At 37.1% G+C, this 16,897-nt stretch overlaps 1 protein-coding gene across 1 annotated transcript in view; it reads left to right on the plus strand.

Annotated features, from left to right (window-relative positions):
* LAMA2 (laminin subunit alpha 2) overlaps positions 1-16,897 on the plus strand; it is a gene marked incomplete at its 5' end in the record, with an annotated part of 713,189 nt that overhangs the window by 451,636 nt on the left and 244,656 nt on the right. Inside the window, 2 exons of the mRNA XM_007947384.2 lie at positions 3,674-3,798; positions 16,491-16,577. Of these exons, the coding sequence (XP_007945575.1) occupies positions 3,674-3,798; positions 16,491-16,577 (212 nt within the window). The remainder of the gene's footprint in view (positions 1-3,673; positions 3,799-16,490; positions 16,578-16,897) is intronic.

Consider the following 16,897-nt stretch of genomic DNA (forward strand, 5'->3'; position numbering starts at 1 on the left):
GTCACATAACAACAACAACAACAGATAGGCTGATAAAATAACCAATATCACTTGTGAGTAAACAACAACAAATAGAATCATCTGTCTGAGAACTAATGATCAACAGTTACCCTAAAGCAAAGGTTAGACAATCAGGGGAGGCAAGGAAGCATTAAGAGGAAGAGGAAGAGGAGCAACCAGAGTGGAAATAAAGAGAATGTTGGTGTAATGTGGAAAATGTAACCAATGTCGCTGGACAATATGTGTGAAATTTTTAAATGAAAACCTAATTTGCTGTGTAAACTTCCAACAAAAACTCAATAAAATATTTAAGAAATAATGATGAAAAATTTAAAAAGAAGGAAAGAAAGAGAAAATAATAGAATCTTGGGACTTAGTGGAAAAATAGATGTCTGAGATGAAAATGGCACCTAGGTTGCTAACTTGGATAATCAACTGGGTGGATGATATTGATGCACTACTATGGAATGTAGGAGCTCTGGTGGTGTAGTGCCTAAGGCATCTGACTGCTAACCAGAAGGCTGGCGGTTCAAACACACCAGCCACTCCTCAGAAGGAAGGTTGGGCAATCTACTTCCGTAGTGATACTGCCTCAGAAACCCAAGGAGGGGTCACTATGAGTCGGGTCCGACTCGATGGCACATAACAACAACAACAACAACAACTATGGAATGTGTAGGAAAAGAGATGAGTGTGCCGAGATGAAAATCAAGGACACCAGTATAACTAAACAGAAAGAGAAAGAAGTGTTCCTGAAGGAGAGTGACAAAGAGTAGCTATAGAGGTATGACAAAAATCAATAGATTGTTGTTAGGTGCCGTTGAATTGGCTCCAACTCATAGCAACCCTATGTACAACAGAATGAAACATTGCCTCATCCTTCACCAGCCTCACGATCCTTGCTATGTCTGAGCCCATCTTTGCAGCCAGTGTGTCATCTCGTTGAAGGTTTTCCCCTTTTTTCCTGACCCTCCAATTTACCAAGTATGATATCCTTCTCTACAGAATGGTCCCTTCTAACAGCATGACCAAAGTAGGTGAAACGAAGCCTAGTCACTCTTGCTTCCAAGAAGCATTCCGGCTTCACTTCTTTCAGGACAGATTTCTTCGTTCCTCTAGCAGTCCATGGTACTTACAGTATTCTTCACCAACACCGCAACTCAAAAGCCTTAACTCTTCCTCAGTCTTCCTTGTTTATTGTCCAGCTTTCACATGCATACGAGACTATTGAAAATACCACGACTTGGGTTAGCGCACCTTAGTCTTCAAAAAGGGATCTTTGCTCTTCAGCACTTTAAAAAGGTCTTTTGCAGATTTGCCCAGTGCAATACATCATCTGATTTCTTGATTGCTGCTTTCATTGGTATTTATTGGACTATACCATTGGACTATAGACTGTACAACGGACTATAAACAAACAAACAAACTCACTGCCATCGAGTCAATTTGACTCATAGCAACCTCTCTTGGGTTTCCAAGGCAGTATCACTACGGAAGTAGATTGTCCGACCTTCCTTCCAAGGAGTAGCTGGTGAGTGGCCAGCTTCTGGTTACCTGTTAAATACTATCCAAAAAAAAAGGAAGGATCATTTCAAAGAAAGAGTAGGTAGAAATGTCAGCTACTGCAGAAAATTCAGTAAATTTTGATTAGTACCAAAGGTCTTATGAATGAGCCTGGAAATGCACTTCATTGATAGAATTAGACACCTGGGAGATGAAGAATTGGGGATTAGAAATGTAGACAATATTTTTTTAAAATTCTAGCAAAAACAGAATGAAAACTCTCAAGGATCTTGAGACTTGATTTTTTTTTTTTTTTTTTAAAGCTAGGGAACGCTTGACTGACCTCAAATGTTAATGGGAATAAGCCAGCTAAGAAAGGGTAAAGATGCAGGAGAAAAGGAGAAGGCAGAGGACGCACACACACACACACACACACAAAGGGATTTAGAAAAAGGACAGAACACCACATCCCATGGAAGGAGATAAAGGTTAATGGGCTGGTATATAATGTGAGCAACGTACAGTGAATGGTTTGGACAGAGGCTGAGAGACTATCGCAAGGAGAACTTCCTTTTATTTGAAACTAGAGAGCTGTCCTCTACTTAGAATGAGGAGAGAATACAAAGGCTTGAGATTTGTACCTTGTCATATTGGAAAACTAGATCCATTTTACATTGCTATAAAATACCTTTATAAATGATGTACATATTTTCAAAGATGGAACCAAAAATATGGAAATATCAGTGGTCTAAAATTAATGGTGACAATGCCGCAGTTTCACCCTGGATAACAGCACTCAAAAATAGATAATAGAATTTCTAAAAATAAAAATGAAATAGTAAATACCTTGGCTATTTCTGCAGCAGAAGTGACATTATTTAGTTTATTATAAATGACAACCCATCAAGTACTACACATTGACCGTTAGAAGGCACGGGGGAGGGGGCATATACTTCTTGAGTGACTGGAAGAGGCGCAGAGCCTGGTATCTGCAGCGTCTTCCAAATACGACCCAGAGCCTGCAGGTGGCTCTGTGGCTCCAGCTCAGCTGATCAAATCAGTTCACTAACATATGTGTCTATTCTGTTGCTGGCTTTCTGGTTTCTCAACTTACATTTTGATATTGTTTAGAAGTAAATACGCCTTCCCACCTCTTCCAATTCAGCCTTATAAAATCAAACTAAACTCTAACTCCAAATTTTCTGTTTTCCTTCTTTCTTCCCAATACCCAAGGTCAAGGATCAGCTTCCTACTAAGCAATAGTCAGTATTGCCTTCTTGCTGCCATGTTTCTTCTTTTTTTTTTTTTTTTTAATTTTCCTAAAACGGAAATATTCCTATGCAGTGAGATACTATTTTATCTTTTTTGCCCCACTTGATTCCTTTCAGTGATTGCCTCAGTGTCTTGCATGTAGTACCGTCTAAGTGCTTACAACATGAATAATTCCTGTGTGTTAAATATTATTCTACAGTACAAGAATTTTAATTTCAAAATTATTTATATTCTATTCTCCAATGATACTTATTTCTTTATGGAAGTGTCTTAAAGTCATATTACCCAAGTGTCTCATATTATGCAAATATAAAACATAAAGTATTGACCTGAGATTGTTAATTTCAAATTGATTCCTTTATGTCTATAAAGAACTACCAACCCTTGGCAAGAGAAGAAAATCATTTTTAATATGGTAACTAGGCTGACCTCTTTTTACTGTTATTAGCTCTTAAAACATTTATCCTTTTCACCTTGAGTTGATTTCTGCTGATGGACAGTGAGAAATGTGCCTAGGCTTCAGTATTTTTAGCTCTTTTTTTCTAGTGCCTTGGAGTTCTAAAACCGGATGAGAAGAAGCATACATTGCCAGATGATACACTAAATGTTGGAGATTCTTGAAGTCTACCTCCCAGTTTACAGGAAGAGAAAAAATTTGCATAGCAATTGACATAGGCAAAAGAGATCAAAAACTCTTAATGGCAATGTAGCTACACAGCTAACACACAATATTCATTTTTCAAATGAACAGCTTCTTTAAAATTGTAAGCATCAAGAACCTGGTCCTGTGTAAGTGACAATGTGTGTGGGTGTGTATACATACACTTGTATGTAGGGAACTGTATGATAAATTGCAGTCCAAATTTATTTAAATCAAAAACCCCCTTTTTCTTTACAGAATTGTCAACATCACACTGCTGGTGACTTCTGTGAGCGCTGTGCTGTAGGATACTATGGAATTGTCAAGGGATTGCCAAATGACTGTCGGCAATGTGCTTGCCCTCTGATATCTTCCAGCAACAAGTAAGATTGAGCAATATAACCATATTTTCCATTCAATAATGCCATCTGTCTAACACTTGGACTGTCTATAATTTGGCTGTCTTTTTCCATACAGACAAAGTCTCAATTTAAGATAAGGATTATTTTTAACAACATAAAAAAATGTAAAATACTATATGTTTTATTTTTCTTTTAAAAGTCAGTGACTGATTCTCTAACATATAAACACCACTATTTACATGATACCTTTATAAAGTAAATTATATATGTACATCTATATGCATAATCTCATATATACACAGGTCTAATAATAGTTATGCTACATATTCTGCTGTGCAGAATTATTTAGGTGAGTATTATATCCTTTTTGTGGCTCATGACATTTATTGCTCATGATTAATTTAATAATAGTAAAGAATTATCAAGAAATTAATTGAAAAAATAATGCTATTAAAGCAATGTGGATTATTATTCTGCTACAAAATAAAGCAGTGTCTCTCTGGAATCACGGCCCCTTTTCTGTTAAGATGGTCCAAGCTTGGTACCATGGAAACACAGCCATAAGGGGAAAGAAAAGCTGGAATATTTCCTATCAGTGATGTCTGAACATTCTGCATTGTTTTATATATTTATGAAAACCCCTAGGTGTTTTCATTTACCTTTTCACTAGGCCAGCTATACTTTCTGCTAAGAGATTTATAGACTTCAATCTCTACATGCTAGGGCAGTTTTTCTCTAACAATTTGTTTCAAAAAGTGTGTATAGCCAGTTTATTCAGCATTAGAATCCTGGACACCTCAGCTTCGATGTAAAAGGACCATGAAGCAAGCAATTCAGACAAAGGGACCTTCCCACCTGTACCTGCTCAGCTTTCTTCTTCATCTCCACCTTTGTGTACATTTTGAAAACATTTTAGACTAAATTATCTTTCTTCTATCTGTAAGCTTCTCTTTTAGACAGAATCACATCCTTTTAAAAGATCAAAGGGAAATTTTTAGGTAAGTGGGTGTTGATGAGGAAAATAAACATCACACAAATGTTCTTCTAAACACCAATTACAGGTATATGAACAAGTAATATTATCTTTATCCTTCCTTCCCTTATTCCCATCTGATTCCCAGGTTTAAAGAAGAGCATGCTGTTTATTTTATTGCTTAATAAACATGAACTGTTTGGATAAGAAAAATTCCATAAGTAATTATTAATTCCCTGTTAAGTACAGGCACTATACCAAAATCTGCATACAATATGAAAGATAAACAATTCCTTGGAGACGTTCAGTATAAAACATCTATCTGAAGAGAAGTCTACGTAAATATAAAGAGAATTCAGAGGCATAAAATATCATACTTAATTTCAGAAGATTCAAGAACATATTAAAAGAAATCCTAGTATTTGTAATAGTTCTTCAACAGTGGGTTTAAGAGTTTTGCTGGTAAATATAATGGAAGCTATATGAGTAAAACCTTAGAATACAGAAAACAAAAGGCATATTTAGGAACTAGTTAGTAATAGAGAATGACATTCAGATGGAATTTAATAATGGCAGATGACAATGATTGGGAGTATGGAGACCATATTGTAGAAATCTTGGAATACCAGTCTAAGTAATTGCTTTTTAATTATATGTAATGAGGAACCACTGAAAGTTTCTATTTTAAAAAAAGTGAATGTGATCACAACTACACTTTAAGAAGATTATTATGAAATTCAGTGTAATGCATTGAAGCAGGTTGTGAAGAAAAGCAAAAAGACCAATTAGAAGGCTATTTGCACTTGAGTAGGCAAAGATAATTAGAAGCTGGAAGTAGGTAATGGTAAGAGGGATGGAGACAAGGAGAGGCATGAGTGAAAATTGTTTAATACAGCCTCTATAAAACTGGTAACTAATTAGATATGAGACATAAAGTTCAGGAAAGAGTTGAAGGTTGGAATTTTTAGTTAGCTTGCCCCTCCTTAAAAATGGTGGTTCCAAAACTCCAGATGGATCAAAGACTTAAATGTGAAACCTAGAACTATACAGTTTCTCAAGGAAAATTTAGGCTCAAACTTAAGGGCCCTAATATTTGGTATAAATAGACTACCAAGCATAATTCAAAATGCACCAACAGCAGAAGAGAAGCCAGATGATTGGGACCTTCTAAAAATTAAATGTTTATGTGCTTCCAAAGACTTCTCCAAAAGAGTCAAAAGAGAACCTACAGATTGGGAAAAAGTATTTGGTAATAACATATCTGACAAGGGACTTATCTCTAGAATTTATAGAACACTCCAACACCTCAATAACAAAAAGACAACCAATCCAATTAAAAAATGGGCAGAAGACATGAATAGACACTTCACCAAGGAGGATATTCAAGCGGCCAACAAACATATGAAGAAATGCTCACGATCATTAGCTATTAGAGAGATGCAAATCAAAACAACAATGAGATACCATCTTGCTCCAGCACTAGTAGCAAAGTTCAACAAGACAGAAAATAACAAATGCTGGCGAGGTTGTGGAGAGATTGGGACTCTCATACACTGCTGGTGGGACTGTAAAATGGTACAACCATTGTGGAAAGCAGTATGGCGATTCCTTCAAAAGTTGGAAATACAAATACCATTTGACCCAGCCATCCCATTACTAGGTATATACCCTAAAGAAGTGAGAGCCATAACAAGAACAGATATATGCACGCCGATGTTCATCGCCGCACTATTTACAATAGCCAAAACTTGGAAACAACCTAGATGTCCAACAACTGAGGAATGGATAACCAAACTTTGGTACATTCACACAATGGAATACTATGCAACGCTAAAGAATAATGTAGAATCTGCAAAACACCGCATAACGTGGATGAACTTGGAGGACATTATGCTGAGTGAAATAAGTCAGTCACAAAAGGACAAATATTGTATTAGTCCGTTATTGTGAAAGTTAAGGAAAGGTTTATATATTGGAGGACATTTTCTTTGTTGGTTACCAGGGGTGGGAGGGAAGGGGAGGGAATGCTGTTAGATAGATAGAGATAAATATTGATTTGGGTGAAGAGAAGGGCAATGTACCAAATGTGAGTGACCAATATGGCAGCATTGAGGATGAGAAAGACAGAGAGAGTTACATGGGCAGTACAAACAACAAATATGAACCCCTTTGCAAATACAATACTGAGTTGTCAATGAAAGCAAACATGGGTATAGGGACGGATAGATGGGTGAACAAGCTAAACAATTATGTATGTCTAAATGGAGAGTGTATCCAAGATCATATACAGAGTTGGCAGACAATGGGCCTCTCAGGGTGCAGAAGAGTATGAAGGGATGGACACTGGGAGGAGGTAACTATGGGGAGGAAGTGGGAGGGGAGCTGCTGCATTGTAAATTTTGGTCAATGACATGAGACAAAGTATATGTGAACTGCTGTATGAAAAGTGAATTTACTCTGTAAATCTTCACCCAAATCCTAAAAAAAAAAAAAAAAAAAATGGTGGTTCCAGTAACTTAAATAGGAAAACCAGGAAAGAGCTGCTGCAGAAGAAAGACAGTATGTTTAAATAGGTTCAAATTGATATGAAGTGTTTATGTGAGTGGAAATATGCATATGGCTCTAGGATATGGAAATCTGAAAATTGGAGGAGCAGATAAAGGAAGACATGTGGTAATAAATGAATGAAAGCCTCATATGATTTTCCAGAATCACCTTACCCAAAAAGAGCAAAGAGGAGAAGACACAGGGCTGCCTATATTTAAGAGCAAGAAGAAAAAGAAGAGTCAAAACAGGAGCAGTTGGGGAGGCAAGAGAACAAAAGAAGCAGTGTAGAGTCACAGATACCAAGAGACAGAGAAGCAGCAGTGGACAAACATCAGATGCTGCAGAAAGCTCAAGGAAAACTAAGTAAATATAATGTCAACTAAATATGATGGCCATAGATGAATTTCGACAATCACTAGTGGAAAAGACATAGTTTACCAGAATGTGAGTTTATGGTTTTAAGATATTTCAAGAACCAAGAGCAAGTATTTTCTTGACTGACTGGCAGAATCAATAAAAGTGTGTTTTCATTTTTGTTTCATATGATTTATATAATTTAAGTATATTTTTACTAAGTATATTTTTAAGACAGCTATGTGGCCAACTGACTGGAAGAGATCCATATTTGTACCCATTCCAAAGAAAGATGATCCCACAGAATGTGTAAATTATTGAACAATAGCATTAATATTGCACGCAAGTAAAATCTTACTGAAGATAATTCAAAAACAGTTCCAACAGTATATTGACAAAGAACTTCCAGAAATGCAACCTGGATTCAGAAGAGGATGTGGAACGAGGGATATCATTGCTGATGTCAGATGAATCTTGTCTCAAAGCAAAGAATACCAGAAAGATGTTTACTTGTGTTTTATTGACTATGCAAAAGCATTAGATTGTGTGGATCTTAAAACAAGTTATGGATAACATTGAGAAGAACTGGAATTCCAGAACACTTAATTGTACTCATGGGGAACCTGTACATAGACCAGGAGTCTGTCATTCAAACAGAACAAGAGGACACTGCATAGTTTAAAATCAAGAAGGGAGTGTGTCAGGGTTGTATCCTTTCACCATACTTATTCAAATTATGCTGAGCAAATAATCCAAGAAGCTGATTACATGAAGAAAAACATGGCATCAGGATTAGAAGAAGACCCATTAACAACGTGCAATATGCTGACAAAACGACTTTGCTTGCTGAAAGTGAAGATGCCTCGAAGCACCTACTGATGAGGATTGAAGACTACAACCTGCAGTGTGGATTACACCTCAATATAAAGAAAACAAAAGTCCTCACAACTGGACCAATAAGCAGCATCACAATAAATGGAGAAAAGATTGAAGTTGTCAAAGATTTCACATTACTCAGTTCTACAATCAATACCAATGGAAGCAGCACTCAACATATAGACTGCATATAGTATTGGGCAAATTGGCTGGAAAAGACCTTTTTCAAGTGCTGAAGGGAAAAGATATCTCTTTGAAGACTAAGGTGCACTTGACACAGCCATGGTATTTTCAATTGCCTCATATGCTTGTGAAAGCTAGACAATGAGTAAGGAAAACTGAAGAAGAGTCAATGTTTTTGAATTGTGATATTGGCAAAGAATGCTGAAAGTACCATGAATTGCTAAAAGAACTAACAAATCTGTCCTGGAAGAAGTGCAGCTGGAATGCTCCTTGGAAGAGAGAATGGCCAGACTTGGTCTCACCTCCTTTGGTCATGTTGTGAGAAGGGACCATTCCCTGGAGAAGGATGTCATGCTTGGTAAAGTGGAGGGTCAATTAAAAAGAAGAAGGCCCTCAACTAGGTGGATTGACACAGTGGCTGCAACAATGGGCTCAGGTATAGCAAGGATCATGGAGTTGGCACAAGACTGGGCAGTGTTTCATTCTGCTATATATAGGGTCACTATCAGTCGGAGACAACTTGACGGCACCTAACAACAACTATATTTTTATGCAAAAGATAGTGCAAAACTGAAGGTATCCAAGACTCAAATTAAAGGGGTTAGTTTAGTGGCTTTCAAACTTTATTGATCGCAAACCACTGAAATAAATACTGTTTGACATCATGACTTTATGTACAAAAAGGTCTACATGTATATATCTAACTATATGTACATTTATATATATATATATACTACATATACTATATATAATATAATATGTAAAGTGTAAAATATATGATAACATTTCAGGAAACATACAGTTATGCTATGCATATTCACTATTGCTAAAATCACCACCTAAAATTTGGAACACATTGAGACAATTCACAAAGCAAAGACCCATATGTGGTAAGAAGAGAAGGATTAAGATGAGAAGTGAAGAAATCATCCAGGGCAAAAAAGAGAGGCATTTCCTTCTAAGATATAACTATGGGTCCTGAGATATAGATGGAGGTGTCTGAGATACCTGACTTCAGTGACTAATCTTTCAGTCCGTGAGAAGTCAGTGATAAGGTATGTTGAGTATTTATCAACTAGATTTGAATGTATCTCTTGACTAAGCAAGTATGGTTAAAAAAAAAAAAAAATCACTGCCATTGAGTCAATTCCAAGTCATAGTGACCCAATTGGGTTTCCAAGGCTGTAAATCTCTACAGAAGTACCTCACTCCATCTTCCTTCCACAAAGTAGGCTGGTGGGTTTGAACCACTGACTTCCTGGTTAGCAGCCAAATGCCTTATCTACTGTCACCAGAACTCCTCAGCAAGTATAGTAGAGTTCTTTAAATTGTGATAATGCAGCATTATTCTCACATCCTACAAAGGAAAGGGGGTTGCTGGGTGATACAAACTGTTAGCCAAAAGGTTGGAAGTTCCAGTCCACCTAGAGTCACCTCAACAGAATGGTCTAGCCATCTACTTCTGAAAAATCAGTCATTGAAAACTCAGTGGTACACAGCTCTATTCTGGCATTCCTGGGGTCACCATGAGTTGGAGTCGACTCCATGGTAACTGGTAATACCAAGGAAAGGTCAGACTTTTAGCAGAGTATCAGGTCTTTGCTATCTGACACCTACCTACCTTTCTAGGCTCAATGCCCTCAACACTCTGCTCCAGTGATGTCAAGTTTGGAGTTACTTGCTCCTCACTCATCATGTTCAACAATCTTTGCTTATACTATTCACTGAGACAGTGCTCTGAAATGCAACCTATTTTATAAAAGGCCTAGCTCAGCAAACTACATCCACTAAAAAATTTTCCTAAAACAAAGCATATATTTTGTACTTTTAGTAAAATATGCATTTTACCTTATAGCATTATTTCAATCAACTATTGTTTCAGAAATTAATATTTAGTAATCATCTTCTGTATCCCAAAGCATAAATAATAGATATGTGTCTTGTGCCATATTTACACATTTCTGTCCTTCATAAAAAAATTGTAAATTCCTTGATGGTAAAATAGTATATTATTTATTCTTTTATTCAATAATTCTATGCCAGGCATGGTTCCTCATGCAAGTGAGCAAAACAATCCAAGTGTCCTGCCTTCCCACAGCTTACATTGAATAAAAGAATAAGGTGGTAAACAAAGAGATATGTATCAATTAGAGACAAGTGCTACTGAGCAAAATAAAGCAGACTCTGGTGGGATAGTGCCTAAAGCATTTGACTGCTAACCAGAAGATTGGTGGTTCAAACCCACCAGCTGCTCTGCAGAAGGAAGATGGGGCAATCTACTTCCATAAAGATTTACCACCTCAGAAACCCAACCTGTGTTGCTGTGAGTCAGAACCGACTTAATGGCAGTGAGTTGAGTTTTTTTTTTTTTTTTTTTTGGCTTGAAGGGGCTCTGGGTAGTATAGTAGTTAAGGTATTTGGCTACTAACCACAAGGTCAGTAATTTGGACCCATCAGCTGCTCCATAGAAGAAAGATGAGGCAATCTGCTTCTGTAAAGATTTGCAGCCTTGGAAACCCAATGGAGGTCTGTCTCTATGAGTCGGAACTGACTTAATGGCAGTGAGATGAGTTTATCGGTAAGGTACAATTTTAGATAGAGTGGTGAAGGAAGATCTCCACAAACAGGTTAGTTTTGTGCAGGAACTTGAATGCAGTAATGGAGTGAGCTGTGTGAATATCTGGAGGTAGAGCAAGTGTCAAGGCCCAGAAATAGGTACATGCTTGCCCCATGCTTAGTAGACAGCGAAAGGCCAGAGTGTCTGGAAGAGAGAATGAGTTAGGAGGAGGGTGGCAGTACTTGCGGTCAGGGAAATTCCAACAGATAATGAGTATCTTGTGGACTAAATATAATAGGAAGCCATTGGAAAACTTCAAGTCTGAGGCCAGATCCTTGATGATGGGATCTGACTTACATCACAAAGGCCCACTCTGGTTATCATGTTAAAAGTAACCTGAATGGGGGGCAAGGTAGAGGGAGAGACACCAGTTATAGCCGAGAGAGGAGGGCACTTGGCACAGGTTAATGCAGTATTTGAAGATGGAATATATGAGGAGTATGAAAGGCACCTAACTGCTAACCAGAAGGCTGGCGGTTCAAACCCACCAGCCACTCCTCTGAAGGAAGGTTGGGCAATCTACTTCCATACTGATACTGCCTTGGAAACCCAAGTAGGGGTCGCTATGAGTTGGGTCTGACTTGACAGCACATAACAGCAACAACAACAAAATGAGAGAAGGGAGATAAAGTTGACTCCATGTTCTTTAGCAAAGGAAACAGAATAAAGGAGTGTCAATGACTGGAATGGGAAACTATAGAAGGAAGTTTTGGGAAGAGTATAAGGAGCTCTGGTAGTGTAGTAGTTAAGACATTTGGCTGCTAACCAAAGGTTGGTGGTTAGAACTCACCAGCTGCTCCATGGAAGAAAGATGAGACAGTCTGCTTCTGTAAAGATTTATACCCTTGGAAACCCAAAGGGGTTCTGTATGAGTCAGAATTAACTTTATGTCAGTGAATTTGTTTTGTTTTAAGTGTATTTGGAGCTCAGTTTTAAATCTGTTAAGTTTAAAATGTTCATTAGTTATTGAGCTTAATTAGATGACAAGCCTGGAACTCAGAGCAAGAGGACTGGAGATGTAATGAATGACTTATCAGAGTAAATCGGATATTTAAAGGCTTTAGACTAAATAGGATTATTTAAGAGAGAGAGGAGGGGGGAGGGGAGGAGGAAGAACAGAGGAGAGATCCAAAGCCTGAACCTGGAAGCACAATTAAGAGAACCAGGAAATGAGATAAATCCAGTAAAGAATACTTAGAAGAAACAGAGGTGATTTAGTAGGAAAATTAAAATGGAGTGGTATCCATGTTGCAAGTTCATCCGGTAGGGTCCACAGGATGACAGGTAGCAGAATATGTAAATATTGAAAATTCTGTTGAGGAGGGTTGGAATAAACAACCATAGAGAAATGTAAGAGATGGTAACCAAGAGAAAAGAACCAGGATTTCTGAGTGAGAAATATGAGAATTAAGATCATATGAGAGAGCTGTGAGCAAAAAGTATTAACTCTGACATCAATCATGATGTAACTCCTACTTCTCTCTTTTTTCATAAGTATTGTTGGGTGGTAAGATCTCTGGGTGTTGCAAACTATTTGCACTCAACTATTAACCTAAAGTTCAGAGGTTTGAACACACCCAGCAGTGCCATGGAAGAACCAAACCAAACCCCCTGCCATCAAGTCAATTCTCACTCATAGTGACCCCCATTGGGTTTCCAAGTTGGTAAATTTTGATGGAAGTAGATTCTCCAGTCTTGCTTCTGCTGAGTGGTTGGTGAGTTTGAACCACCAACCTTCTGGTTAGCAGTAAGATGCTTTAGGAAGTCCAGCCAAATTGCTTCCGTAAAGATTATAGTTAGGAAAAACATATACAACAGTTCTATTATATAACACATGAGGTAGCAGTGAATTGGAATAAACTCAGGGGCAATGGATTTGATTTTTGGTTTGATTATGTGACATAAAGAAAACACAATTTGTCACAATATCATAATTATAAAAATTGTGAAGAATATCAACTATTGACGGAGAAATCATGGATTCTTTTGCAGTACTTTAGATAGATATTGTACTGATGATATTAGGTGCCATTGAGTTGGCTCCGACTTTCAGTGACCCAATGTACAACAAAACAAAACAGTTCCAGGTCCTGCGCCATCCTCACGATCCTTGCTATACTTGAGCCCATCATTGCATCTCCTCTTTCAATCCATGTTGCTGAGGGTCTTCTCCTTTCTCACTGACACTTTACCAAGCACAATCTCCTTCTCCAGGGAATGGTCCCTTCTGACAACATGAGCAAAGTATGTAAGATGACGTGTGGCCATTCTTGCTTCTAAGGAACATTCTGGCTACACTTCTTCCAGGACAGATTTGTTCATTCTTCTAGCAGTCCATGGTATTTTCAGTATTCTTTGCCAGTACCACAACTCATAGACATCAATGCTTCTTTCATCTTCTTTGTTCATTGTCCAGGTTTTACATACATGTGAGGTGATTGAAAATACCATGGCTTGGATTAGGCACATCTTAGTCTTCAAAGTGTCCTATTTACTCCTTAACACTTTAAAGAGGTCTTTTGCAGCAGATTTGCCCAGTGCAATACAACATTTGATTTCTTGACTGCAGTTTCTATGGGTGTTGATTGTGGCTCCAAGTAAAATGAACTACTCATCTGTGAGTTTGTCACACTGTGGTGGCTTGCATGTTTCTGTGAAGCTGGAAGCTATGCCACCAATATTTCAAGTACAAGCAGGGTCACCCATGGTGGAGAGGCTTCAGTGGAAATTCTAAACTAAGACAGATTGGGAGTAAGGATGGGATCATCCACCTCTGAAAAATGTGTCTAATATATTTAACTGCAAAGGAATATTAAAAAAGGAAAAACAGAAAAAAAAAAAAAAAAAAACACTCCCTTTGAGTCAATTACAACTCATAGCAACCCTCTATGGGTTTCCAAGGCACTAAATCTTTACTGAAGTAGATTGCCCAATCTTCCTTCAGTGGAGTGGCTGGTGGGTTTGAATCTCCAACCTTCTGGTTAGCAGTCAAATACCTTAGGCACTACACCATCAGAGCTCCTTTTATATAGGAGTATAGTTAATTTAGGAGCTCTGGTGGTACAGTGTCTAAGGTATTTGACTGCTAACCAGAAGACTGGTGGTTCAAACCCACCAACTGCTCCTCGGAAGGAAGGTTGGGCAATCTACTTCCATAGCAATACCGCCTCAGAAACCTAAGTAAGGGGCACTATGAGTCAGATCCGATTAGACAGCAGTGATGCTTTTTTTTTTTTTCTTTTAAAAGATAATTAAATTATATTAACACTAGAGAGTTTCATTTCATATGTCTAAAACATGTTTGTAAGTATCTTTGTATGTATATGTGGTTGTGTGTGTGTGCGTGCATGCATGCATATACTGAGTATCACCTTTAAATTGATGAGCTAAAAGCTTGGCAGAATATGTCAATTATATTTTGTAGGTTAATTTTTATGAAGGCAAAAAATAAGTTTGTTTGATAATAAGTTTGTGAGTAGTAGATCAATGTGTCCACATATTTTACAGAAGTTAGAGTTTATCATTCATTCACATATTGATTGAATGCATTAGAAGATAGCTAAAATAGGTTCCTAATGGCACCTGACCAACAAGAGTTCTGGCCCTGGCCTAGTCACCTTAATGCCTCTTCAGCATCAGCTGATTTAGCAGGACCAACAAAAAAGAAAAACAGTGTTGGTAGCATTGAACATTTTGCAACAAATATGTATTTTTTCTTCCTAAGTCCAATGCACTATGCAGTTTTATCCAGTGGGAATGCCCCTCCACTCATATTTGACAGAAGTTTGTGACAACCCCAAACTACATGCTAAGTACAGCAAATTTCACATCTTTGTAAGTCTGTATTTTGTAGAGTAAGATAATCAGAAATTCTGGAGTGAGGCAGACTTATTATGGCCTACCTGAGTTGTTGTGAAGATACAAAATATGTTATCCAAGATTTAATTGTTAGGAAAAAAAAAAAGCATAGAATAGAGAGTAAATCTTATTCATTTTCATATTAGAAAGTTTTCTTCTTCTTTCTTCACACAACATCACATTACTTTTTATTTAAAATTAAAATCTGAATTCTGAAGTAAATTAGAAAAGGCATTCTTTTAAGTAAAACATTTATTCACACTTCATGTGGATATTTTGCTGAATTTTCCAAAAAAAAAAAATTATATAGTTTTTATGCACTTTTCCCTGCTCTTTTTTTTTTTTTTTAACTTGGAAGATATTCTTTAATACCTGTTCTGCTACCACACAAATATGCATTCTAGTCATGTTTTTCTTTTGATAAGTAAAAAACTATGCATTTTCTAGATGTTTACATTTTCATGGATGACTTTAAATTATTAAAATCCCAAATTTTAACATGTTTAGTGTGATGCATTATGAATTTCTCAAAAACAAACCAATATTGAAAGTATTAATTTATTTATTTCCAAATAATGCTGAATGTGGGAACTCTGTGCACAATATTCAGTACTGATATCCTACCCTTAAATACGAACATTTTCAGTAATTATATGCATGGCATTTATGACCAGGAGCTCTGGTGGCACGGAGATTAAAATACTAGGCTGCTAACCAAAAGGTCGGTGGTTCAAACCCACCAGCTCCGCAGAAGAAAGATGAGGCAGTCTGCCTCCATGAAGATTTACAACCTTGGAGACCCTGTAGGGTACTCTGTCCAAAAGCATATGCTATAAGTCAGAATTGATTCAGTGGCAGTGGACTTGGTTTGATTTTTGGAAAAGCAGTCCCAATTACCTTGATGATAGATGCTAGAAGAAAACAAACCTGTTGCAATTGAGTTGATTCTAACTCATGGTGACCTTAAGTGTTTCACAATGGAACTGTACTCCATAGGTTATTCAATGGCTGTAATCTTATGGAAGTAGATTGCCAGGCAGGGTTTCTACCATGGCACATCTGGATGGATTTGAGCCACCAACCTTTCAGTTATTAGGCAAGTACATACCATTTGCACCACACGGGAAACCTCTTTCTCCTGCAGAGAAACTGGATGTGTTCTAATAGCCAAACTTTCAGTAAGCAGCCAAGCACTTAACATTTGTATCACCAGGACTCCTTGATAGTGGATAGAAGTACCAAATTTCATAAAGCAAATAAATTAAAATGTTTTCTACAATCTTCTTTTTTTTTTTTCTGATTTAGTTTCAGTCCTACTTGTGTCATGGAAGGCCTTGATGATTACCGCTGCACTGCTTGTCCACGAGGACATGAAGGCCAGTACTGTGAAAGGTATGGGCAGCAATGATACCTAGAAATATGATACATAGAGAATATATGGAGAGTAATGATACATAAAGACCATAGAGTAAAGGGTAACAATGGAAAATTATTCATTATTGTCATAATTTCATGATTTTCATATCTGAAGCACTTTGAATTATATGATTTCAAAACTATTTTTCTGTATTTTAGGCTATCTCCAAAGAAAGGTGTTTATTTCTATCTTATGTTTAGATTTTTCCAAATTATTTCACAATTACCTAATGTATGTTTTAGCATATGTGTATATATACTTTTTTGTATATGTAAATAAATATATATTTGTGTAT

This window comes from Orycteropus afer, unplaced genomic scaffold (assembly GCF_000298275.1).
Source record: "Orycteropus afer afer isolate SDZICR_OR568_19922 unplaced genomic scaffold, OryAfe1.0 scaffold00182, whole genome shotgun sequence".
NCBI classification, from domain to species: Eukaryota; Metazoa; Chordata; class Mammalia; order Tubulidentata; family Orycteropodidae; genus Orycteropus; species Orycteropus afer.